Here is a 26,718-nt window from a genome sequence, read left to right on the forward strand (position 1 = left end):
AAAAAAAACCTCCAACCTCTAAATTTCCCAATTCGGGTTATGCATATTCTGAATAAAGTACTTCTTAGATAATCTGTAATTTTTGTCTTTTACACATTTGGTTGATTGGAGTATATTACCAAATTGATCTTCCGATCTGCTATACATAATTTATATCGATCCCAAAATCTCCAATCACGTGAGAGTCAGCCATGGTAGGCGCAATTTTTAAAAAATTAATTTAGTGTTTGCTCCTATCTATTTTATTCAGATAAAGAAAATGGTTATCCATTTCTCTAATTGCACTAACTAGCATATTCCGTCCGTCGTGTGAGAGTCAATTTTTTCATTTTGAGTAAAATTAAAGTACGTATTTTAGTATGAATTATTCATTCTATTGTAATCCATTTCTCTATTCTGTAACGATGCTAGTTTGTGCAATTAGAGAAATGGATAATTATTCCTTCGGGTGGCTTCAATGGTCACCAAACTATACATATTGTTTCAATGATGTAAAGCAAATGGTGTAACTAGCGAGAACTCATCATAAGCATAGAATATCAATTTCTAGTAAAAAATGACATGAATTAATTTACAAAAATTCATTATGAATGCCTAAAAATTTGTTGAAATTGAATAAAGTGTAATCTTGATCTATCTATCCGTATCTATATATTTAAGTTAAAAGTGGGTTTTGCCTCACTTTTAAATTCCAATTTAGCTCAGATCTACCTTAATTTTGTTATGGAGTGTAAATTCAATTAGAAAAAATATTGGCCAAAGAGAAAAGTAAAAGGTAAAAATAAATAAATTCAACTACTCACTTTTTACTAAAAATTACATTTTGTGAAATTCTTTAATTATCCTTTCAGTGCAACAATTAACTTCATCCTCCTCTTGTTTTCTTTTTCTAAATTTTGAAAAAAAAATGTTTGGTCGGTAGTTTTTGAAAGCATAGCCCAAACGTTCATCCAATAATTCTTTCCAGAAAAGAATCAATGTAGCGGTAGAAAAAATAAAATATTCGCGCGCATGCATGAGAACTAATTAATTAAATTGATTCTTTCTATTAAAAAATAAAATAATCGCGCATATAAGAGGCTCTGCTGCTATAACTAAGTTCATATTAAGCAGGAGCAGCAACAGCAGCAACGATAGCAAAGAGTCTCTTCTGCTAACAAGCAATAGAAGTTGAACGTTTGCCAAAACATTTATTGGCAACCTACACCTGATGGGCAAAGCTGGCACAGGCAATATAGCTACAAAATTTTCCCAGACATACTTAGAAATGATCTGCTGCTACAAACTGAACCATGCAACAAGCATTTTTTGCTTTTGTTTCGCCAACATGCAACATACGTGTTAAAAAGCACTTTTCCACTGACTAAAACTACGAAGAAACCACACGAACAAGAATGGTAAATGAAGATGGATCTGCAGCGAAGAACAGCTTGCAGCATGAAGAAATACGTTCAATTGAAAAAGATACTTGTAGGTATCAAATATGCAATCAATCACATGTCATTTAATTGGCACAACTGTAATGCCAAGCATAACAGCAGGGCATAAACGGAGAGACTTGACTAATCATCTACACAGGTTATTTATTGCATTATGCATCAAGGGGCAAGGGGGTGGGTGGTGGACATGTGTATAAGACAAGACAAAAATGGCAATATCAAGAACAAAAAAGCATTCTTAGCACCTAAATATTCAAAACAAGTATATGCAACCACATTACTTATATAATCCACCTTCAGCACCATCATATCATTTACCTGATCCACGGAGGTATCTGTATACCAGCAATTTGACAGAGTAAGTGACGACAAGAGAAGCAAGCAAACCACAATCCGAAAGTTAAAGGACTTAATCACGAAAGGGGGTGAAAAGGAAAAGTCGGAGAACAAAATTGTAAAGTAGCACAAGTTAGAAGGCCATAATTAAATTATCCCCTTTGAAAATGAAAGGAAGATTATATTAAAATTCTCAACTTGCTTTAAATTGTTCTTTGCATCCATAGACAGCACGAATAAACCTTCCCCGCTCCCCCCCACCCAACTGATATAGCGTTGATAGGACGTCAAACAAAACTAAATTACAAGTTTTGGAAAATCATGTGGCATTGCAGAATCATTGTCCAATCCTACTCTCTCTTTGATTTAGCCAAAGCCTTTTTCCTCTGCCCAAGCATATAGCTGTACATGTGAGGACCCCCTGCACCGATATTTCGTTGAGCCTCTCAGATAAAAGCCTCAATAAATATTAAAACAAAGAAAGTAAATTCTTCACGCTTACCTGGGACATAGATCCCCAGAGCAAGGATAGCAGCATAGAAATAATCAAAAGAGTAGTTCCATCTGTTTGGCATTCTTATACAATACTTCTCAGATTTCTGCATAGACCGATATTTAGTCAGTCACCAGATGCCAATTCATTCTCAAACAAATGTGCCAGAGGCAAGAAACGTATCCTGTGTCTGATATTGAGTATGTCAAAAAGGCAAGCGATGCATCTTATTTAGTACTGCACATGGACAGTACAAAGTTGCAAGCAGAAAATGAAAGCATGAATAAGGGCTCTGCCTAGCAAACACTCACTGTTTGCAAGTATTTCAGATTTGAGGCAAACAACCATTTACTGGTCCTATCCTATCAACAGAGAACTTTTATTGAAGGGCCTATGTAGAGCTCCTAACTCCAACATAGTTAATGCAGCTGCGGAAACTATCAAACAATTCGGTCTTTTCAATCCAACAAATCCTCGGCGCGATAAGCCAGACATAAAAAATCAAAACTAGCCCAAAGATGTTAAATGAATTATAAAACCTTGTCTTTGAGCAGAGTAGGAATACAGTACCAAATAAAGTGGCATGTTCATCATTTGACAATTGGCTGGAAGTAATTCAGTTAAAAAAGAATGAAAAGAAAGAAATACCTTAATGTATGGAAGTGCAATATAAATCAGCCCAACTTCACTGGCAATGCCAGAGGGATACAACACCAGGAAGGTGCTGTACCTGCACAGTGTAAACATATCATTCAGAAAAGGTACAGCAATATAATATCAGACAGATCAAACCTCTCTAAGAGTTTAAATAGGAAAAAACTAATTTCTTAGTACCTCAACCACAATAGCCATGATGGTGTAAAACCTAGAGCCTCCTTCATGCCAAAGAAAGAGTACCGGATAATCTGTCAAGAAGAAATATGCAAAATTATTCCGTAAGGCACTAAACCTCTGAGTTTTTTCAACTTCTCGATAGACTAAAGCAACAACGACAGTTGCAAAATTCAGTCTGACATCAATATGAATAGCCTAGCAGTGCAGACTACACACGGTGCAAGACAAGCAAAGTCAGAAACTCATTGGACCATTTTAGTCCTCAGAACTGTTTTCATGAATTAGACCAAATTGAGAACATATGAAAGAAATAAGGCTAGAATATTGCGTCGTGTTGTTGAACACAAAATCATAACTAAAATATAAATTGAGGAAAAAGAAGTCATGAGGAATATGATAATTGAAAATGGACTACAGTAAACTGTTTGAAACTCTTTTGATGAGTTGAGTGCATGTAGAAAGCAATTACTAAAGATAACTTGATTCTTGTTGTAGAACACCACATTTAAGGTCATAGAAAAGAGAGGCAATTGTTTGAAGGAAAATCATATATTGGATAAAATAAATCAACTTTATTCAATTAGCAGCATAGATTTTACCACATACTACATAGTGATAATTACATTATGACATACGTTATATCAAGGTATCAAAATAAATCTACCAGACTCTGGAGAAAATCAATACGACGAGTTGTATCGGAGTATCAAATTAAATCAACCAGATTCTAGAGAGACAAAATTGCATTAAAAAAATATACCATGTAGGAACTAGGAAGAAATGAACGTCAGATAAGATAAATACATAATGTATGTCAGTTTGGTAGTACTATGAGAAGGAAGTTTCAGAAGTACACGTCATTTACATTGTCATACACAGGAATAATATTCTGACATCTGAATTGAATATAACAAAATGCATAGCAGTTTAAGGCAAGTGCATCTGTCTCCTTGCAAAGTGTATGGAAACTAAATCCAAGGTCATTTATCGTATAGAGCAAGTTCGCGAAGCTTAGTCAATGTCGTCACAGTTCATCTCACTTTTCAGTCAATTCGTATCCATACATAAAAGCAGGTTTATGTATCTATCGCATATGCTCAAGCATAAGCTTGTCCTAGATGGCAAGAATTTGTGCAGTTGGCTACCGGAGTGAGAGCACAATCAAACTGTGTTTACCTCAGTGATCGACCAGCTAATTACCAAGGAGCTAACCATTACGTGTTTCTGAGTCTGCCCATAGAAGCACGAGATCGTCAGCACGAGAACATTAATCAGTCAGTTCGGCTCAAATTACTATGCCCAACTACATTAAGTTGTAACGGCGAGATTGCACGAGTAGGATGAATCACCTCGGGAAAACTGTAGAGGATGCCCCAAGTTACATACAATCTCGAACCAATCTGAGGCAGGGTGGCAGTTATCGGAGATCTAACCAGACCTATGAACAGAAGATTAAAGAGAAAGCGGAATCAATTCAGCATCCATGTAATGTGAACAGAACAGATTCCATTTAATAATCTCAAGAGAGCTTTAACTCACCGACAAGGCCATGGAGGATCTACCCCAAATCCAACCCAGGAACCCAGAAATGGGGACAACAAACAGAGAGACAGACAGAAACGTGAGAAGCCATCTTCGACGAAAATCAATGGTGCGAGCAAGAGCGTAATTCAACCACGAAAAAGCAATAATTTTTCGACGAATCGATAATGACTAGTTGAGTACTGAACCAAACTCCCAAAACCTCTAATACCCTGTTCGTAGTCCAGACGCGTCCTCACTATAAGCACACCGCTCCACGAGACAACTCGCGATCAAGACCGAACGACTGAGGCAAACAACTCAAAGACCAAAAGGGGGGGGGGGGGGGGGGGGTGGTGGGGTGTACCTCCATGACGGCGGCGGTCTGAGCGAGCTGGAGAGGCCGCTCGACGGCGCCGTAGACATGCTCGGGGCCGGATTCGCGGAGCGTCTTGACAGCGAGAACCAACACTTGCGACCTGAAAAACGAGACGGGAGTCATTAGGACCCCACTTTGGGACGGGGAGAGCGAGAGGGGGTGGAGCGCAATGGAGCGTACCATCCGAAGAAGACGGTCCAGTTGTAGACGGAGAGGTAGAGGCGCCGGAGGGCTGAGGAGGCACCACCGCCCGCCATTCGAGAGGGAAGAAAAGAGGGAGAGCTGAGGAAGCTAGAGAGAGAGACAGAGATCTGAACGATTAGAGAGGATTTGGAGAGGACGACGATGTTTGGCCGAGCAAAATGGGAGGGTGGTTGGACATTAAAGAGGAGGGAGAGGACAGTTGAGCTCCGATCAACCGCTTCCCACCTGCCCCCCAACCCCTTTCTTCTCAACCGGGGTTATGCATCGGAGATGGAGAACGATTAACAAAAAGGGCCAGTCTCCTTCTTGGGCCCTACTCCCCCCTGGCTAGGCCCAATCAAATTTAAAGGGTGTGTGTTTGCGTGAGCGAAAGTGTTTTCCGATTCGCATCATCGAAAATACATTGAATAGTCTTCGACCATTGATATCGAATGGCAACGCTTGCCCAACAGAAGAGGCCACTGCATCCCATTGATAACTTCTTGCGATCAAAGTTGTTCAAATGTCCCGGTCACTTGTGCTTTTTCTGACAAGTGTGGCATTTTTCGCCAACTGCACTTTTTGGCAGCACCCTCTTTCGCCTACTAAGCTTCTCCTGATTTCAGTAGACAAATGGAGGTTTCTTTCCTTGTTGAAAACATGGTAGCAGAATCATCTTGAGATTCGCCAAATTTCCTATTTGAATCGGCTCTTTCTAGTGCCCCATTGTCATCCTAGAAACATGTCAAGAGCCGCACTTTGTCCGAGCACGTTTTACCCCGACGATTCACTCTCCGCCCTCATATGACTGCCCTCGTAGGACTAGGTAGACCACAAGTTTTCTCCAACTCTAACTCACCTACTTGTTGAAATCGGTAGACCATAGGTTTTCTCTCATTATTGAGGTTTGCCAAATTGATCCGGGAAGGTTTTCCTATTCAGTGAAGAATTAGTTCTTTCCTATGCCCTATTGTCATCCTAGAAGCATGTTGAGAGCCGCACTTTATCCGTGCATGTTTTGCTCTAGCAATTCACTCTCCGCCCTTGTAGGACGAGGTAGACCATAGTTTTTCTTCGACTCTAACTCACCTACCGGAGGGATCCTACTCTGATACCATTTGTCACAAGCTAGCAATTCCTTGGCCACGGAATAGCCCTTGTGGCGTCTCTCGAGCTGGGAACACCAGGCCAGCCTTCTTTTTATAGTTATTCAAAAGAACAATGTAGAATCTTCGTATCAGTTCATACCACATCCAGCTTAACTCGAGTATACAATCCTTCGAGCGAGACACGCATAAAACTTTAGGCATAATAATTGATTTCCAAATGCCATGACCTTGTTAGGAGAGCAGTTGTATCATTCCCTCTGCATGACTCACTCTTCACTCGGCACCAAGTCCCATTCACAAGGATGCGAGAGTACAAGAGAACTACGATCCATGACATGACATGGAAATCCTCCACACGGTGCCCCTCCACAAAGTGAAGCCAGTGATCGAGCTTGGGGCGGTCGGTCTCATGAAGTGGAATTTCTTCACTATGGGCGAGGTGCACTGGCTCAGGACGCTGTCGATGAGGGACGGGAAGTCCAAGTGAATAGAGGCCGGTCTCCATTGAAGACGAGGTAGGTGGTGGGGTCCAAGTAGATCACCAGCGCTTGGAGAGGACGCTGGTCCTGACAACGTCTTCGAGGGGCAAAAAATGAGAAGATGTGGTGGATCACGGCGTCTGGCAAGGCGCTGATGAGATCGCTAGGGGCTCAAAGGAGGAGGAGTTCCGTTTTGTTTGGTGCAATTCGGCTGGTCACCGGAGGATTTGCGGTGGATGGCGCCTTGCACGGAGTCTCCGCCATGGATTTGAAATTCTAGAGTTTATGCAGAATTTGCCCTGAGTTTTCGAAGGATTTTACTTTTTTGTTTGTTTTCTTACATAGTGACCTTGAGTTGAAAAAAACTTTGATGATCCTGATATTGTTTTTCTTTTTTTTTCTCCTTTTTCATGTTCATTGGAATATTATTCCCTGATAAAGCAAGTGCCGAACGGTTGATTTTTAAAAAATGTTATACCGAGCAAGTGGTGAACGATCGAATCTCGGGACGCATGGAGGAGCTCCGCCGCACTGCCACCGCCATGGTCGCGCGAGGCTAGTGACCTCCATTGAAGCAAATTGACGGAGGTGGTGAACTCTGTGGCCAGGGCGCACGAACTTCGTGCATAGTGATCGAGATGGAGAAAGAAAGGGAGGGACACAGCGCTGACTCCAGCGGGTGAGAGGCTGGTGTCAAAGGCGGATGGAGGCGGGATGGCGAGGGCTCATGGCGAGAGAGAACAGAACAAAAGTAAAAAAGAAGAAAAGAAAGGGAACAACACAGAGCACATCTCAACCATTGAGTTGTTCAAGGTTGAGATGTGTTTTCCTGAAAAGTTATAAATCATTTTACAAATGAAATTCAAACACCAGAAAACGTTTTCGGTCACATATTACCGAACAAAGAAAAACTAATCATTTTCCTGAAAATGATTTCTCGAAAAGCATTTTCCTTTATCACGGAATTTTTCTCCAAACAAACGCACTCTAAGGAACAGTTCCATTCTCAGACATAGGTTATGATATTTTAGGGCTCAAGCGGAATCGATGAACACTGTTCGATAGATAACAACGGATCTCGATCGTCCATCGAAGTGTTCATATGGCATGACAACTCGTGCAGGAAGCACGATAGAATGCACTATGATACGCCCGTTCTTTTAGGACGAGACCGTAGAAACCCAATGCCCATTCGTCGGATGGAGGAGTTCACGCTTGTTTGTGAAGCCCAACTAGGGCATCAATAGTTACTCTTTCAATGAAACTCCATAGTTGACCTTTGATATGTGGTAGTTTGCTTTCGGGGGGCTGTCCGCACAGATTCTTTCCCCCGCCCTAAGGTTCCCTAGAAACCAGAAGTTCAGAACATGCAGGCAACACTAACAGTAGCCAAAGACAGACGATGTTATTTTTCCAGTCACATGTAAGCCGACAACTTAACAAATATCCGACGAAGATAGAGCATCAAATAGAAAGAGAAAGCACATGGCAATGTTTTTTACTTGATCGCCCCATGCTCTGTACAACAATTGGCAAATCAAATTCAGTCGCCCGGTCACCCCCTTATCCTATCTTCACCCCGATGATTATCAAAGCCTGAACCCCTTTTTTTTTCTCTCTCTTTTCTATCAAGATAAGAAGATTCTCAAGCAACGCTGATTATGCTCTCTCCGCTGCGGAAGCCGGACATCCCCTGAATGGCCGTATGCCTCGAATGGGAATCACCTTGATCTGAAGGCAGGGAGAGATTGAGGGATAGGGACAGTGGCTCCATTGTCGACTTCGTATTTGCACTGGGATTGGAGGTAAGTGGAGCACGAGGGATCGGGACAAGAGGTGTCGGCTGGATGAGCTTCGACAGCGAATCCCCGAGCCCATCCCCTCGAATTAGAGCCAAATTTGGGACCTGATTCTGAACAGGAACTGGAAATGCCGCGGGTCCAATCGGCATCGGGAAAGGGGCCATTGTAAGATATCCCTCTGGGTTGCAAGTATCTTGCAACAGCGGATTGCTAGGCAAGGAATTCAGCTGAAATGTATTACCTTGATGAGGAACATGTTCGCTCTCCATCGTACTTGCAGTTACCTGAAAAACATGGATGTGGCAGCATCATAAAAATCGTGTGATTTGAACGGAAAGACTAAAAATTTGGCCCAAAAGGTGGGTCAAAGAGAAGATTAGAAAGATAAAAAGTTGCAAGTGGGTTCTATTTTTTTAATTGCCACAGAAAGAGAGCAACGTGACCTTCACTCATATTTTTTAGTAGCCTAGCACATGGAAGAGTGAGCTTTTCCCTAGTACTACACAGTAAACAAATCGGCTTCCCTAAATCCGAGAAACCAAACCCACCATAAGCACATAATTGATGTCTAACTCGACACACTAAATCTTTCCTCGATTGTGCTGTAAAAACCAGAATGCCTAATAAAAAAACAGTAACCTCCTCCCGCTCCTCTAAAAAAAATAAAAGAAAGAAAATGACACGGTTAGCTTGAGTAAGGAAAACTCATCGGCAAATCTATGGGAGATATTCAAGAGATTCGTGTTTCAAGCCACTTGATTAGCTTGTCTAGATATGAGCTCCATAAAACCACGGCCTCATTTCTTTTTTTTATCTCATTCTATTTTCTCTAAGATAAAGAATGGCTGTGATTAGGTTGCTCGATCAAAGCAGGGCGTGAAGTCAATTCATAATGTTTACTTTGATTGAACCTGAAGAAACTACACCTATAAAAAGACCCTACCGATCTAGGTCAACTTTCACGACGCTTTCGACGAGTGCTCATCAGCCAACAGGAACAAAGACGACCTTCGAAGATAAAGGGGGCATCACAAAGTTAACGAAATACGTACAGAATCCGTGGTTATATCGAAGAGGCTAGACCGACGCCGCCGGCGATTGAGGTTGCTTCGCCGAAGGAAATATTTCTGAGCGTGGCTCGCAACCTGAGTGGGCGTGCGAGTCTTCACGAAGTTCCTGGATATCGCTCTCCAATCTCCTTTTCCCACTTTCTGTAACCCCAACAAGAACAACCTGTGCTCCTCCTCTGTCCAGGGAACTCCTGATGAAGCCCACAGACAAAAACACATCAACACATTCCAGATACACATGTTGCCAAATTCCATATGATTTAAGAGCATCAGGCGACTTTCCTCGTACACGTCAACGACGATAACTCAACATTCGAAGAAAAAGGCAGCGATTTTAGATCATTCGGATCAATATTTGTGGACCGACATCAAATCAGGCTTTCATTGTACAGCTGATACATACTAACAGCTCTTGATTAATCCTCGACATTGAAACTAATTCATTGAATGTTAAGATCAAAGTTGTCGAAACCAATGATTCCCAGGGAAACGCATCGGATAAAAGAACCGTAAGTTTGCAGGAAGCGGTGATCGCATCGCATGCAGGTAAATGAAATCTCGAATCAGGAACTTTTGGAGACCGATTACTACTAAATACAAATACCTCTACGGATGCAATACTCCAAAGATCGACCATTCCAACCAAAACGCATCCAAATCAACAGGAAAATAAAACGCCAGAGCGAAACAAAAGGAAAGAAAAGCAGAGCGACATGCTCACCTCTCTTGCGCTCACGGCCACCGCTGGAGTTGGGCACGACATCGTCGGCCGATGCATAACCTTTGGCGGCCTCTCCCTTGTTGCCGCTTCCATTGTTGGCGCTGGGAGTCGCGTCCTGAGGCTGCTGGTACTGAGACAAGTTGTTCAGGCTCACGCTCTTCCTCATCGAGTCCACAACCACCCTCACGCCGAACAGCATGATCTCCCCGGCGGCGGCGCCGGCGGCGCCGGCGCTAGAGCTCTCGCCGCCGGAGACGTCGGTGGTGGTGGCGGCGCGCGGAGGAGTCATCCTCGCACCGGCGGACGGCGAGGAACCGGGTCTCTCCGTTCCTTTCGCGACGAAACCGAGAGTCCGTACAGTTGGATGGAGCGAGGGAGAGGAGGCGAGACTTGTGAGAGATGGAATGAAAATGGCATATATAAGGTGAAAGTCAAAAGAAAAAAGAAAAAAAAAAAAGAGAAGTAAAAATGGACGGTGCATCTTACTTGTCGTGAGACGTGGATATTTCCGTAATCTGACGGCTGTGATACTTTGTATTCACTTGGAATTCAGTCCAGGTACCAACGAGGATTAGGGGCTGACGTGGCACTGCTTTGTTGAGGGAGAGGCTTTTTTTTATTTTTTATTTTTATACTATTTATACTTTCCTGGTTTTCTCACATTCTTCTTGGCTACATGATAAAAATACCAGTAGTATTATAGTGATTTTTTTTTATTGATCTATCCATTTAATTTTAGATAGATTTCGTACATACGCTCTTTAATGCCCAAGAAGTTAGCGTCTTCTCATGAAATAAAAATTAGTTGTCTTCCACATCTCACTCTTATATTATAATTTTCTGTTGGTCATGTTTTTCCCAAATCCTTTCGTTCCCTCCTAGTGTTTTTGTTTTTGTTTTTCGAAAGGTACGATGTTTTTTCATGCTTGATGCGCAAAACGGGTTTGTGTCTGTTTTGTACACACATCACGCATGCATCAATAGTAGCACGGGCGGGATCATGGTGAAAGAGATTTTGCCCAGGGGGGGCCCTGTATGATTTGGCACTTCGGCAATCATTAGCGATGCATTAAGTGGGGGGAGAGACTCGCGGTTCTAATGAGCTGAATTGAACAGCTTTAGCTGTCGAGAACTATAAGATATCCGAGAAGCACTCGTCGTTAAGAATGTCAAAACGTCGATTTCATTCCTCATCCATTCACCTCGCATCACTTCACTACCATTATTGTCCTATGGTAGCGTCAACGATCATGCAATGAGTTCCTCGCAACCATCATTAGTGGGTCTTTTAGACGTTTAAGAAAAGGAAAAAGCACCCGTCACTTCGCCCGCAAAGAGAAAAAAAAAAAGAAAAAAGAGAAAAGAAACCGAATACATTAAAGACGAGATATATTCGGGTGGAATAAAATACTTGATTTTCAGACGAAGAAAGAGAGGAAAAAAAAAGGAAAAGGAAAAGTATCTTGAACGTGGATTTTTTGACCGGTCCATCCACATTGCAACAGGCTAACAGCCAAACACAGAACTCCCAATCAGAGCATGTGGCGCACAGAATCGAGGATGGAGCACACAGCACATGATCCGTAACCAGAGGGCCCCCCCCTGCCCCCCCTTCTAAGAAAATATTATCGTCCACCTCCGAAGAGTACTCTCTTTCCTTAGCCAAATGAATCCGGTCAAAATATGTTCAGAGCCTGTCCCATCAAGTGGGCCTCTTAAAAAAAATCGTCAATCCACGACAAGAACCCAACAGTTTCCGGCCATTGTGCCCATTAAAACTAATCCCCCGTCTGACCTAAATCAACTCGATATTTTAGTAGCGAAAACAGCAATTCACGCCACTCGAGTCCTTTCCCCCTTTTTTATCCAAATAAAACCAAAGCCAAGTGCCGAACTTTACCTTTACTTCTTCCTAGAGTACACAGACAATACCCCCCCCCCCCCCCCCCCTAGCTGGCACGCACGCCAAACCCCCACTGAATACGAATTAGAAAGAAAGAAGAGCACGAACCTTATCATACTTTGCTTCTTTGCCTTATTATAATTTGCTTCTTTACGACTAATTTTCATTAACTTAATGCTCTGACACCGAGATTTGCACGCCCAACTAGTGTTGCTAAGATGAGAACGCAACTAATACTTCAAGCCCAAACAGAGCAAAAAGACTTGACTCTGTCATCAATCATCTAAACAGGGTCCTAGGTTTACTATGGAAAGGAAAACGAAATAAGATCTTGGGTTGAACTATTCTTGGTTTGAGGAGGAGAGGAAGATGGCAATTCTTTTGGGGGGGGCAATGAAGGTGGCATTTCGCGGGTGGGAATCGAATATTCGATCTTCATCGAATCAAAATGAAGGAGCGATTTTTTTTCTTTTCTTTAATCTTATCTCTGAAACGGCCGTACAATTCTGTGAACCCTTGGTGGTGGGGTGCGTTGGCAGGATAAGACAAGATAAGGTTTTCTGGGCCTCCACCAACAACCATAATAAATCAACTCGCGTCTCACCTTAAATTTCAAAATTTTCTTTCTCTCACAATTCCGTGGACACCTTATCAATCGTCGTAAGTTACAACTTCTGTTAGCCCTCTCCTTAATCTGTGCTTGAACAAGTAACATCTGAAGAACTGAAATTTGACTCGTCAAGAGCATACAATCATAGAACTCGAACCCGCCCCCAACAATCAAGGAAATGCAATAGGATAGTTCAGTTCGAAAGTCCTATTGGCTTATTATAAAAAGTTGGAAAAATCCAATTACTAAATTCGACGACCAATCCAACCAAGAGATAGTTGAAAAGACAAAAAGAACGGACTCATCATATTAAAGAACAATTGCTGTCACAGTCATCTTGACGGAAATGCAAGCAGCTGTTCTCTCTACAGGCGTCCGCGCGCTCGCATATTTTGCGCATGACATTTTGTGAACTATCTTTTCTACTCCAAAAAATCCAGACTACAAATAGTAAGTAAAAGCTAAAGTGGTTCCTTAGTCTCGAAGATAAATCATGTGTCCCCTAAATTGGATAAAAAGAGAAAAAGAAGCAAGTGGGATCGAAAGCAACAACCATGTATGTTACATCGACTTTTGCTTCGATTAATTCAAAAGCCGTAAAGTAGAAAACACCATGCTCTCCCCAAGTTAGGATCTTATCTTTTTGAGCTATTCAGATGCAGATTAGACTCTACCTTTCGGTCTTTTCATTAAAGTCCAACAAAACAGGGAGAGAGAGAGAGAGAGAGAGAGAGAGAGAGAGAGAGAGAAGCACACCAGGAATAATCTATGCACTCCAACAGATGTTAAGTCCTTGTTGATAAGGCTCAAAACCCTTTTTTTTTTTTTGGTCAGACAGGCTCAAAACCCTATTTTACGACTTGATTAATTGCAATTTGTTGCCAATGAAATCATATTTCATCTTGCTTATTGTACATTTTACCAGAGATCTGCTTTTTCTAATAATGCCATTTGAGCAACATGACTAACATGCACTCTGCTTTTGAACTGTGCTTTTCCCAGTTTTTATTTGTTCATAAAAGACACTCAAATCCCACCAGTGCGAAAAAGGATGAGAATAGTAAAATAATGGAAATGTGAAGAAGCACTTACCAGCTTTTCACAATAAAGCCCCACTCGTGTCCACTGCCCATGCAAAGAGCCCACAACCATCAATCCAGGGGGCGAAACAGCAACTTAGCAACTCCCTGAATCGAAGAAGTAGTTGCCAACTTAAACACAAATTTTAATTGCTACAGAGTCTAGGATAGTTAATGTATTCTCAGAAGACTTGACAATGATATGATTAGAGGAAAAGAGACCCACTTCGCAGGACAATTCCTCATGTCTTCTGAAGCTACAGGAATTTTCTGCACACAAAAGCTTTCTATGATCTAAAAGAAATTAATGATATTTGTCCAGAAGAAAACAGAACAGAAACAAAAATCAGGGCATACCGTGGAAGCAAGCATTTAATGATGACTTCTTGCCAGCTTCTCTTTATTCAAGTCATTCTGGTTTCTGATCATCACTTAAAGATCAAGGTTGAGAGATACCTAGTATGAACACCGATGTAGTGCAAGCTTCTTGCTTCACTGGATGACCTTATAACAGAAAAAAAAAACACTGGCCACGCAATTGCAAGTTCAAAAAGACAACCCTTTACTACATGCAAAATTTAATGTACATCTTAAGCTGAAGGAAAGAAATATCTCCAAAGCTGCAAAATCATAATCCTTCCATTCATTCTGCTTGTATCACAGTATGGAGTTGAAGGACCAAGTCTCCATTACTGGCTAGTCTTCCTGGGGCCGAGTCTCCCTGAGCTTGGCAAGACCTTAACCGCTTTTGAAGAGGAGATTCTTCAGCCAAATTGCGTAGCTGGAGCTGATTCTTGAAATCTTAACTCTGTGACTGAGTTGGGAAGAAACATGTCATGTTTTCATAGAACTGAGGATAGATTTCATGTACCCCTTCAAGCTTTGCTAGTAACAAGCTCTCTCTTTTTCCTCTCTTTTGCTTCGGTATGGGGATTATCGTTCCTTTGAGAGATTCTCGTTCCTCGTGGAGAAAAGGGGGAGTTGCTTAAAATTACTAATCTATCATTCTTGGATCCTTCTGAAGAGGATTCAATCCCAGAAAGAACTTTCTTTAGCTGTGTCCTCTGGCAGACAATTCTACCCCTGTTCCAGCCTGGGAAACCAAAGGATGATGACAGAGTTTCTTGAAGGAATGACGAGGCAGCCTTTGCAATAGGAAATTCTTGACTGGTTGAGCTTTTTTCCATCCGTCCTCGACTGGCCAACAGATAATCGAGTGAGAATAAGGAAGCACGAGCAGTTTAACACAAGGCGAACAATTAGAACAGCTTCCAGAGAAGGTCAAATGGACATAAATGCCTAATTGTTTGACCAGTACTCTGAGAATTGTCAACGGTGAACATGAGAGGCAGAACTGACTCGATAGTATATTTAACAACCAGATGATAAGCAAGAGAAACTCATGAATCTTGATATGAGTAGAATGAGACCAGGAGACCAAGATTCTGATTGATCATTAACTGTGTATTATCCTTAATGAGAACCAGCTATGCTAAGAATCTGCCAAAAGTGATAGTACGGCTTTCATAGTTAGCTTGACTTATCTTTCCTGTCAAATTTCCACAAATGGACCACGATAGGCAATCACGACCTTAAAATTGGAAAGAAAATAATGTTTGCAGCTGTTGGACAATTCAACCAATGCGAGGATATGGGGAACAATAAGAAGTCCATCAATACTCTAACCAAAAGGAAGCAAGTGCATCGCTACTTAAAAGCTTCGGTAGGAAGGGTTAAGAAGCATATTCGTTTAATGGATTTGTCTAAAACTAGCCGCTGCTCATTGCCATTCCACTGATAAAGCCACAAAGAATTGAGTTCAAAAAAGTTATTACCTGGTGCATAAAAAGTAATATGGCATCACTTGTAGCTTACTTGTCGGAGTACTAATTTGACACATACACTAAAGATTGCCGGACTTTTTAGCATCCCCTAGGACCAAGGTTTAATCTCATTATTGGAGAAATGGGCGCACCTGCCAGGTGCAGCTCATAGATTTGGAGAGACTCAACTCAGGTCAACCCAATGGAATAATCATGACGGAATTTAATTAGAGCTAACATCTCTACTGTATGTATCCATTTACCATTATAAGTATATAAAGAAGAGAAAAGAATATGAGCAGAAAAGGAGCTTACACAACAACAATGCTCGCGATTTGAGGAAGATCCTCTCCATTCAAGAACGCTTCCTTCATACTATTTAGCCAAACTGATATGGCAGTATATGCACCACCTTCCCACATTCTGTGACGTAGGCAACGTCAGCACAGGCAAGCAAATGGTTTAAGAGAATATAAGTGAGAATAAAAGATAAATCCTACATACCTGTGTACATCAATGGACCATACTAGTTTGTTTTTCCTAAAAAGTTCAGGAAACAGACCCCTTTTCGTGGCTTCACTGAGCACTCTGGCAGCACGTTCTTTCTGGCCTAGCCACCAAAGCGCCTCTAATAGCGCATTGTAAAATCTCTTTCCCAAACCACATCCTTCAGAGTTAAGTTTGTCAAGAACATACTCCACAATCTGCCAATTTGCATCGTGATCATAGTGCCCTTTGATCATTTGGCCAATCACTTGATGAATATTTGATCCACTATTTATGCACATCTCATCCAGCAAACCATAGGCATCATCCCACCTGGAAATACAGCAGCTTAAAAGTGAAAGTGATCATCAAAGGTATAGTGCAAAAAGGTATTTTACTTCTTGACGGAGTATGGAACTGCCAAATCGTCTTGCAGTAATGGCTGGATAATTTCTTTTGAGTGTTTAGCACTCAATAGACAAATCACTAATGTATTGATGATGACATCCACCACTTGGATACAATTGCAGATTTGCAACCACAAAAACACATAAACCAACAAGGTAAAACAACAACACAGTTCTAACATTTACTTCTGATTTATATATGTTCTCCCACATTAAACTTGTAAAAGATACCTTACCAAAAAAAAAACTTGTAAAAGATAATACCACACAAGCAATAAATATTTCCTACTGAGATCAGGTATTCACAAAGCACAATCGTGAAATGATAGAGATTGCCTTAACAACGAAAACATTATTGATTAAATCTCACTCCAGATAAATAGTAGCTCATCCTCACAAAAACAAGGTATATATCATCATTCTGTACTATCTATCTTTCGATATTGACTTGTTCCCTTCAATTTTGGCAATAAGGAAAAAGGTTGAATCATTATGAAAAGAAAAGGTCGATCAAGTGATGTAATTTGTGGAAAAACAAAAGTAGGGCATTGTACAGGAGGATTTCATGGAAAAATGAGTAGCCAGACCTGAGCCAACCAAGAGATGGGCTTAGGGAAAATAAATTCAATTTAACTATGCAAAAAGAAACAAAACAGCAGCCAGCAAGGTAGCACAAGTTCTGGAAGGTCATTCTCACAAATTCTGGTAGCAGATCTGGAAGGTCACTCAAATAAGGATAAGCCCATTTCATCAACTTAACAGCGGTAAGAGGGTAAGTACAATAATCGGTTTCATATTGTAACCAGTATAATGAAATTTATAGCTAACAAATTCCTCAAATGCTATCTTAGATGGATCCGACTTCTTCTTGCATGCACGAGATCATATTTCAAGAATTTCAGGATATAAGGATATCTGACAAGAATTTAATTGATGATTCTTCCATATAGGTAAGGACGGCCATCTCCATAGCTGCAAGATGTAGGGCCTAATCACCTAGCAGACACAATCCCTACCAGTAGCTTAAACTTGAGATATTGAAGAGAGATGATCAAGTAATACCATTGTTCTCTAAGATCAAGAACAGCATTACATAGCACAATTGAGACTAAGGACTTCCTAACACAACTGCTGCTTTGGTTGTCAAACAACCAGTAATCCATGCCTATTCATTAGAGGGGATGAAAACATGAACAAGCACTATGGCAGAAGTGACCAGGCAGCACAGCAAAGGTAAAGTGTAAAGTGACTGTCAAATTTTTTGGATGAAGACAGAATGAGCACTCACCGATCACACTTTGCATAGACAGCCACCATCATACAGTAACACATAACGCTAGGCAATATTCCAGAGGATTTGATTTCCTTGAACTGCTCTTCACTCTCATCAACTAGCCCTGCAAAGCAGTAAACACTCAAAACAGCTTCAAGAGTCCTCTCGTCGGGATTACATCGGACCTTTTCCATATCAATGTAAGTTTTGATTGCTTCTTCAAATTGGCCTCCTTGCCTAAAAGCCTCAATCATGCCATTGAAGGAGGCCCTGTTCCTTGCAACTTCTAAGTCTCCCATCCTTGTCAATATTACCTCAGCCTCTTTATATAGACCGCCCCTTGCAAATGTATGAATAAGAGAGTTGTAGGTTTCAACAGTTGGCTTGCTACCCTCCTCATTCATCGTGTTAAATGCAACAAGAGCTTCCTCATATAATGAAGCTTGCCCATATGCTTCGATGACCCCTGTATAGACCTTGGAACTCGGTAATATCCCTCTCTCATTCATGTGAAGTAATATCTTCTGAGAATCCTCATACAGCCCTCCCCTCCCACATGCAAAAATTAAGCCTTCATATGTTTCCATGTTCGGCTCAACACTCTCCTCTACCATATCATTGAACAAAGTTACCACCTCTTTAAAGTACCCACCCTCACCAAATACTTGGATCAGTATATTATAGGTAGCGGCATCAGGCTCAGTATTGCTCACTTTCATCTCGAGAAAGAGCTCACGAACATCGTCGTATCTCCCATGCTTCCCGTATAGATTCAACAGTTTACTATAAGTAGATGCATTAGGGGCGCACCCGGCTGCCTGCATCTGCCTAAACACATCCATAGACTCTTTGATAGACCCAGATTGCGCATGCGCCTCTAACAAAACATTATACGATGTGATATCTGGCAGATTCCCTTCGGACTCCATTTCCTTGAGGAGTTCCGAAACCTTCTCTAGCGTACCCAATTTCCCGAAAGTCTCAACAAGGTAGCTGTAAGTCGTTATATCGGGAATTACCCCTCCTTCATTCATAGTCCTAAAAACCATCTCTGCCTCGTCGCCTAAACCCCTGTTGGAACAAGCACTCAGCAATGTATTGTAAGTAACCAGATCAGGTTGTATTCCCTCGTGCCTCATCTCCGCAAACAAACCCAACAAGCCCTCCCAATCCAAACCACCCCTAGCACAAGCATTAATCACAGTATTGTAAGTCAAAATACTAGGAGACACCCTCTCTTTCTTCATTTGATCAAGGAACTCGAGTGAAACCTCGTACTGACCATTTCTCCCATACGCATTGATCAGAGCCGTGTACGAGAACACGCTTCGAGGGACGCCGTTGCTGGGCATTTCATCGAATATCTCTCTGCACTTATCCAGCAAGCCCTCGCGTCCCAACAGGCTGACCATAATCGTATATATGTGCTCGTTCGGCTTGCACCAGATTTGCCGCTGCATGTACTTGAACAGACGGAGCGAGCGCTGCCAATCCCCTCGCTGCGCGAACTCCTTGAACACCAGTGCGAAGTCGTTCAGCGACAGCTTGTTCTTGAACACGTCGAGGCAGCGCGCGATGCTGCCGCGGGGAGGCAAGCTGCTGAGCTTGTTGATTAGGGTCTCGACGTCGTAGCTGTACTTGCCCTTCTCGACGGTCACCGACGGGTTGCCGAAGACCAGTTCCCTGGGCTTGGCCCTGACAATCCCGGCGCCGAAGCGGCATCTCCGCTCGCCGGCGGCGAAGTCGAGGTCTCCGGCGAGGAATCGCCGGCGAACGGGGGATTCTAGGATTTGCTTGGATGATCGAAGACCGTGAGGTTTGGGAGAAGGTAGGGGAAGAGAGAGGGAGAAGGCCATTGTGGCAATTTAACTGATCATGAGGATCTCCGAGCTTAGACGGAATCGAAGGTCGACCGGTTGTCCAAGGTCTCGGCGAAGTGCTGCGCTCGGCTGAGGTCGACGGGAAGCCGTTGAGAAAAAATGAAAAGAATTAGAGAGAGAGAGAGAGAGAGAGAGCGCGCGACCGACCGAGCGCGAGACGGAGGTTGAAGATGGACACGTGGAGCGTTTTGTTGGATCAGCAGGGTCGTTATCCGGGGCGATACGGAATGGGTCGGGTCGAGTTTTAGAATCTGCAATTTCCTTTTCGGTTCCAATCGGGATTCGTTGTTCGTCCCAAAAAAAAAAAAAAAACGGGGATGCGTTGTGTCCGACGTGTGCAGGTGAAGATATTTCTTTACTTGAAACGGGGGAAAAAATTATAAAAAAGAGGAAATTTGCTAAAAATATCAAAAACTCAAAATTTGTACCCATGCGATGCGTGCGTGAATGAGTCATTCCAAAAATGAGTTTTAAGGATTTTGCGTTTAGATGGGTGTGTGTTTGCGGGACGTATGTCGAAGGTTAAAATGGAAATGAAGGATAGTTTACGATCGTCACCGAAGTATAAGGGATGCGCCACCAAACAAGAATGAGGATTGGAATCGACGAAATTCACCACCAAGGCTTAAAGGACAAGCCACCCGTCATGATTAAAAGACTTTGAGATAGGAGAAGCTCACCACCAAAATCTAAAGAAAAACTACCGATCGAGGATAAAACGCTTCTTGATTACTCTCCAAGGATGAAGAAATCGATATAGAATAGTCCACTCTCCAGAGATAATCGTCTGCACAAAGGAAAATCTCATGTATTTTTCATTCATCAAAGTCTTTTTTTTTTTTTTACAATGGAAAACAATCCTCTATTTAAAGAGAGACTAAGACTTGGGAAATACACAAACATTAAAAGATATGGGAACTACCCAAACATTTAAGTACTCGAGATCTAGAAAGCATTTAGATACTTAGGAACTAAGGATTTTGATTCTCGAGACTTGCATAATAATTAAGACTCATACTGAGAAATGCATTGACGACACATAGGAACTATGAACAGCAATAAAGACATGGAGACTTGAAATCTTGACTCTTCAACCTTGCGGTTCATCTTCCAAAATTCGTACTCCAGCCTTGACCAGTAAATAATCATCTTAGGAAATCGTCATCTTAGGAGATTGCTCGGAACAATCTCCCATTGATAAGTTATTAGTTAGCTTTGAAATCACTAAGCATTTTCGGTAACTCGATAATCCGATAGTCTTAGTAACTCAATAGTCTCCTCATCGACAACTTCATTCTTAGACCCATTGAAACAAATTATAACCAAGGTTAGTTTTGGCTTGGATAATCAACGATTGTGATGGGTTTGCTAATGGAATCAAATCAAAACATTTGCCCCAAACTTTTTTCTATGACACAAAAAACCCCAAATTTATACCTGCGTAACACATTTACCCCCAACTTTTTTTTTATGACACAAAAAACTCCAGCTCTTTTCTGTGACTCCAAAATTTTGGAGTAAATGTGTCACATAAATACAAGTTTGGAGTTTTTTGTGTCACAAAAAAAAATTGGAATAAATGTGTCACACTGTATAAGTTTGGGGTTTTAGTATTATAAAAAAAGTTTGGGGTAAATGCGTCACGGTAGGTATAATTTAAGGTTTTTAATGGCCTTTATCCTTTGAAATATCTGTATTAATTTTTCAAGTTACAAATATTAAGTTACCAAAATAGAATTATGAGTTTTAAAATAGTAAAATTAATAAAACATTGACGGTTACCGACGGGTTACATCAACACCTTCGTTCCGACACTCAGCCGTTGCATGTTAACATTCCCGTTAATAATAATTGGGCTTTCTTGTCAACCAACCGCACTTTGCCAACTGACTATTCCCAGCACTTTAGGTCTTTGCATAAAACCATTCATGCAGTTACGTCAGTAAGCTGGTTTTTGTTCCAGAATCGAGTTTTGGATGAAACCCGTTTGGTAACGCAATTTCATTTTCTATTTCCGGGACAAGTTTGCTTCCAAAATGATTCGAAACAGAAATGAGAACCAAAAAAGTTGGTTTTTCATTTACGGAACAAAAGGAGAACCATTTCGAGAATTCATTTTCTTCAACACACATATTCATATGGAAGTCACGATCTTTGAGGTGAGAAAAAAAAAGCAAAAATCAAAAATTTCAAAACTTAACAGAATGGTTTAGAATCGTGGCTACCCACTTTCAGTGAAATTTAAATTTTTTAGGTACGAAAAAATTAATAAAAATAAAAAATTTCAAAATTTCACAAAATGGCTTAGAAAACCTATGGCCACCCACTTTGAGCAAAATTTAATTTTTTAGTTGCCAAAAAATATTCTAAAATTTAAAAACTTCAGAGAATATCTTAGAATACATGAGCGATTTGAGCGAAATTTTATTTTTAGGTGCGAAAAAATAAAAAAAAAAAAAATCAAAAATTTCAAAACTTTAGAATGTCTTAGAATACTTTATACCATCCACTTTGAGTGAAATTTAAATTTTTTAGGTGCCTAAAAATATAAAAAAATAAAAAATTTCAAAACTTCACAGAATAGCTTAAAATACTGTAGCCACCACTTTGAGTGAAATTTAAATTTTTTATATGCCAAAAAAATAAAAATAAGCAAAAAAGTAAAAATTTCAAAACTTTACGAGAATGGCTTAAAATACCGTGGCCACCCACTTTGAGCGAAATTTTATTTTTGTAGGTTAAAAAAGAAAAAAAAAAAAAAAAAAGAAAAATTTCAAAACTTCACAAAATGGCTTAGAATACATCTGTAGCCATCCACTTTAAGCGAAATTTAAATTTTTTAGGTGCGAAAAAATAAAAACTTCACATAATTGCTTAGAATACTGCCACCCACTTTGAGTGAAATTTAATTTTTTAGGTGTCGAAAGAAAATAAAAATAAGCAAAAAGAAAAATTTTCAAAACTTCACATGAGTGGCTTAGAATACATGTGGCCATCCACTTTGAGTGAAATTTAATTTTCTTTAGGAACCAAAAAAATAAAAATAAAAATAAAAAATACCATTTGGGCATCTAAAAAAAATTAAATTTTACTCAAAGTAGGTGGCTAGAGGTATTGTGTCGTCGTGCATGAAGTTTTGAAATTTTTGATTTTTATGTTTTTTTCACCTAAAAAATTTAAATTTCACTCAAAGTGGATGGCTATGTATTCTAAGTCATTCTGTGAAGTTTTGAAATTTTTGATTTTTGTTTTTCACCTCAAAAATTAAAATTTCACTCAAAGTGGGTGGCCAGGTATTCAAGCCATATCAGTAAAGTTTTGAAATTTTGAGTTTTTGAATTTTTTGGGCACCTTAAAAATTTAAATTTCACTCAAAGTGGGTGGCTATACATGTATTCTAAACTATACGTGAAGTTTTGAAATTTTTGATATTTTGATTTTTTTGGGCACCTAAAAATTTAAATTTCACTAAAAGTGGTGTACAGTATTCTAAGCAATTCGTGAAGTTTTGAAATTTTGATTTCTTGATTTTTTTGAAAAATTCAACAAATTTCCTATTTTCCCGAAATCTAAATTTTTTATTTTCTCGACATTTTGATGATTTTTTCTGGAATTTTTCAATTTTTGGGATTTTCTGAATTTTTTAAAGATTTTTATGAATTTTTCGGATTTTTATTATTTTTATTCCATTTCTAAAAAATGGATTTTGTTCTGGAAATAGAATTTTCTGTTGTTTATCAAACGGGTTTTTATTTCGGAAATAGAAATTTTGTCTTTGTTATCAAACGGGTTTGTTTAGAAATAGAAATTTTTGTCATTATCAAACGGGTTTTTTCTCGGAAACTCATCAGGAGCAGGAAATAGAAAAATCTATTTACGGTTCGAACTCATTTCGAACAGAATGATTATCGTTATTCGCTAGCATTTTCTGCTTCAATCGTCATTCTAGCAAGCCCTAGTCGACGACTACAACACTTATTTTTGGTGTCAACACACTCCTAGTTTTTCGTTAACACAAGTTAAGCTATGAGATTTGCTACTTACAAAAAATTATTTTTCGATTAACTACTTTAGCCCGTTAAAAGAATGAGTATAAAAGTAATGGCACGTGCATATTTTCTCGACAGGATTGACTTATATAGATTTTCTTTATATATCCATCTTTTTCCGTCTAATTTAATATTTATTATAGTTAAGATTAAATTCGTAACATACAAGTCCTTCTTTTTCCTAATTTTTGAAACGATTTCTAATAACAAAAGTAGGTACTTTTATAAACTTCTCTCAACTTACCAATTCATACTCATTTTATATTCGTTTGTAGCAATAAATATTGTTCTCGAATTAGTATAAATTTATCTAACTCTAAATGTGTAATTTGATGATAAATTTCACGTTGATAGTAAAAATGAAGGGAATTGTTTATAATTCATACAGAATAGTAAAATAATCATGTGTAAAATTACTATCAATGATGAAATTATCCAATATATCATATACCTAGCATTGTTCTCAGCTCACTACATGAAAATGAGCAGATAAGTTGTCTCAAATTTTGCAATTTGAAAGGGTAATCTCAAGGACTGCATAGCTGTTCTCTCCTTCCTCTTGCTGTTGAAATTCTTTGCTACCCTGTATATTTTGTAAGTGAAGTCTCAACAACGAATTAAAAGCATGATTCTACCTTCCTTTTTAAGACATGGAATGTGAGTTGCCATTATCACCACCTTATAAAGACTTTGCGAATTGGCACTTTCACTAATCATATCGCTTTTTCCCTTTTCATCTTGGTTGTACAACACAGCATCGATCCTCAAAAGGATAATTAGATGAAATAGTTTGAATGTACCCTCGCAATTTAAGTGTTGAATATTACGATTAGCGATCAGATTATCAATTACGTGATATGGACCATGTCATCCTTGATTCACCTAGACGAGGAAGAGCGTATAAGTTGTCTCGCCATTTATTGCACGATTGAAAAGCGATCATAAATACACGTCATGGGGGAGAAAATTGGGAGAATGTCGTGGTCATTCCCCCGTTTGGTGTTCAAATTATTCGGTACCACGCATAGTTCACACTTCTATCAACAATGCACGATTATCCTCTTCATAACTTGAACATGTTGAATTGAATTACCATGGTCGCTAACTTGTAGCAACGTACAAGTCGGCATTTTTATGTATCCTCACTTTATTCACTTTTCTCAACGGAGGATCCGTTTGTTTGAAGGAAAACCGTTTTCCTGAAAATTGTTTTTCTACTTTTTGGTATTCGAATGACGGAAAATTAATTAATCTATGGAAAACAATTTCCGGGAGGCTGAAAACAAGAAGTTTAGATTGAGGAAAAACGACTTCCCCTTCTCGTAGAAAGGAAATCATTTTCCCTAAAAGACATTAAAATTAAATATTTTCCTTGAAGATGATTTTCATAAAACATCGCACCCTAGTTTTATTGCATTGCATCTCAACCTTCGGAAACATATAATTAGTATGCATAGTTTGTCTAGAATCGCATGTTCAAATTCCTATCAGCAAGGTGATTATCTAACTTATGGCAACTCGCTTAGATGAAAAATGAGCATATAAATAGCATTTTTTCTCCAGTTTCATTGGTGATCGCATAAGAGCGTCTCACAGAACTACGAAGATTTACTCTTCCAAAAATTAGATTTGTGTTTATTCAACCTGTTTTGGTTGTCTCTGTATAACAATGGAATAGAGAAAGTCAAACCTAGGCGAGCACCGCCAACTGCCAACGTCGTAGTTATTGGAAAGAAATTTCCAGCGTATGCTCATCACTGATAATGATACGAGATCTAGTGATCGACTACCGATTTTGCTTGATAGATTTATTCTTATGGAATGAGTGTGTGCTTAATATTGCCGTTGCTCTATTGATCTCCCTTGTATTCTGGATTTGACTTTGTTTTGTAGTGTTCTCTGCATTGATTTTCTTTGCCATGAAAATCTATATTTCTCATGTATCTTTTTTAGCAATGAATATAATTTGTTTTCGACAAAAAAATAGCATTAATACTTTGCAAATTGAAAGAGGCAATTGTTCTAGTTTTATTACGTGTTATTCTAGTTTTAGGGGAAAATTTGGATAGAGGATATCAAAGTCATCCCCTAATTCAAAATTTGCTATCATTCGTATTTCGAGAAAAGTATAAAAAAAATCTTAAACATATTGTATTGGTACTAACTCAGTTCTAAATTTTTCAATTGTGCCAATATAATCCTAAACATTTTCACATTTTGCCAATTAAGTCCATCCGGTCAATTTTGGCCGGAAATCGCTGACGTCGACAATGGCCATCTCACATGACAAAATCAGTGTTGACATGGACAATTTTTATAATTATTTTTAAAAATTTAAAAATTTAATAATTTTTTTCTTTTATTTTGGCAAGCCAGGGCTTGCCGTAGCCGCACCATGTAAGATAGTAGGTGTTTACGTCAGCGATTTCTGGCCAAAATTGGCCGGATGAACTTAATTGGCATAAAGTGGAAAATTTTAAGATTAAATTACCCTAATTGAAATATTTAAGACTAAATTGGCACTAATGCGACATGTTGTGGCTTTTTTGGTGCTTTCCCATCCATGCTTAGTAGGTGAAGTTTCAACAAAATAAATGCGCGATACGTCTTTCTTCTTCTAGATTTGAACCTGCTAAATGGGATTACCATACTCGTTAAGTCACGATAATTAATTGGCGAGTTAATCAACGAGGCTAATCTAAAATTTGCTCACTTTCCAAATTGGTCATATTGCAAGGCATTTAATTTTCGCAACATAAATGGTATCATAGTTTGCATTGTTTAGTTGAAGGACATTCTGAATCTGGACAAGATTCTATCTAAGAACCGATAAGATTCAACG

General features: G+C 39.7%; 3 protein-coding genes across 3 annotated transcripts; all 3 read right to left on the reverse strand.

Moving 5' to 3' along the window:
• Nucleotides 1-1,922: 1,922 nt before the first annotated feature.
• LOC115661716 (very-long-chain (3R)-3-hydroxyacyl-CoA dehydratase PASTICCINO 2A) lies at nt 1,923-5,441 on the reverse strand. Its single transcript, XM_056314221.1, has 9 exons — nt 5,183-5,441; nt 4,991-5,102; nt 4,642-4,660; nt 4,452-4,540; nt 4,279-4,332; nt 3,103-3,173; nt 2,917-2,998; nt 2,278-2,374; nt 1,923-2,196 (listed from the first exon to the last, which is right to left on the reverse strand). Exons 1-9 carry the CDS (start codon nt 5,257-5,259, stop codon nt 2,126-2,128), a joined length of 672 nt encoding a protein of 223 aa, XP_056170196.1. The 5' UTR covers nt 5,260-5,441; the 3' UTR covers nt 1,923-2,125.
• Nucleotides 5,442-8,159: 2,718 nt separating this feature from the next.
• Nucleotides 8,160-10,761, reverse strand: LOC115661705 (transcription factor MYB1R1). The gene is made up of 3 exons (XM_030583920.2): nt 10,367-10,761; nt 9,628-9,836; nt 8,160-8,859 (listed from the first exon to the last, which is right to left on the reverse strand). The coding sequence occupies exons 1-3, from the start codon at nt 10,653-10,655 to the stop codon at nt 8,419-8,421; spliced, it is 939 nt and encodes a 312-aa protein (XP_030439780.2). The 5' UTR covers nt 10,656-10,761; the 3' UTR covers nt 8,160-8,418.
• A 3,735-nt stretch (nt 10,762-14,496) lies between these two features.
• Nucleotides 14,497-20,082, reverse strand: LOC115692697 (pentatricopeptide repeat-containing protein At1g74850, chloroplastic). Its single transcript, XM_030619644.2, has 4 exons — nt 17,963-20,082; nt 16,286-16,600; nt 16,097-16,204; nt 14,497-15,155 (listed from the first exon to the last, which is right to left on the reverse strand). Exons 1-4 carry the CDS (start codon nt 19,801-19,803, stop codon nt 14,834-14,836), a joined length of 2,586 nt encoding a protein of 861 aa, XP_030475504.2. The 5' UTR covers nt 19,804-20,082; the 3' UTR covers nt 14,497-14,833.
• Between the last annotated feature and the right edge of the window lie 6,636 nt (nt 20,083-26,718).

The sequence above is a fragment of the Syzygium oleosum genome, unplaced genomic scaffold (genome assembly GCF_021117445.2).
Source record: "Syzygium oleosum isolate NSW1041296 unplaced genomic scaffold, Sole_v2.1 Sole_v2.09, whole genome shotgun sequence".
Taxonomy (NCBI): Eukaryota; Viridiplantae; Streptophyta; class Magnoliopsida; order Myrtales; family Myrtaceae; genus Syzygium; species Syzygium oleosum.

Excerpts from the sequence above, each read along its gene's own strand:
- LOC115661705 (XM_030583920.2), bottom strand. The coding sequence starts at position 10,655 with ATGACTCCTCCGCGCGCCGCCACCACCACCGACGTCTCCGGCGGCGAG. Across the intron at positions 9,837-10,366 it reads TGGCCGTGAGCGCAAGAGAG|GAGTTCCCTGGACAGAGGAG; the intron begins GTGAGCATGTCG and ends GGGCTTCATCAG. Across the intron at positions 8,860-9,627 it reads TCGATATAACCACGGATTCT|GTAACTGCAAGTACGATGGA; the intron begins GTACGTATTTCG and ends CATGTTTTTCAG.
- LOC115661716 (XM_056314221.1), bottom strand. The coding sequence starts at position 5,259 with ATGGCGGGCGGTGGTGCCTCCTCAGCCCTCCGGCGCCTCTACCTCTCC. Across the intron at positions 3,174-4,278 it reads TTAGCTGGTCGATCACTGAG|ATTATCCGGTACTCTTTCTT; the intron begins GTAAACACAGTT and ends TCTTCTTGACAG. Across the intron at positions 2,375-2,916 it reads TTGCACTTCCATACATTAAG|AAATCTGAGAAGTATTGTAT; the intron begins GTATTTCTTTCT and ends CGGTCTATGCAG.
- LOC115692697 (XM_030619644.2), bottom strand. The coding sequence starts at position 19,803 with ATGGCCTTCTCCCTCTCTCTTCCCCTACCTTCTCCCAAACCTCACGGT. Across the intron at positions 16,601-17,962 it reads GTCTATGCAAAGTGTGATCG|GTGGGATGATGCCTATGGTT; the intron begins GTGAGTGCTCAT and ends CTGTATTTCCAG. Across the intron at positions 16,205-16,285 it reads TGGTCCATTGATGTACACAG|AATGTGGGAAGGTGGTGCAT; the intron begins GTATGTAGGATT and ends CCTACGTCACAG.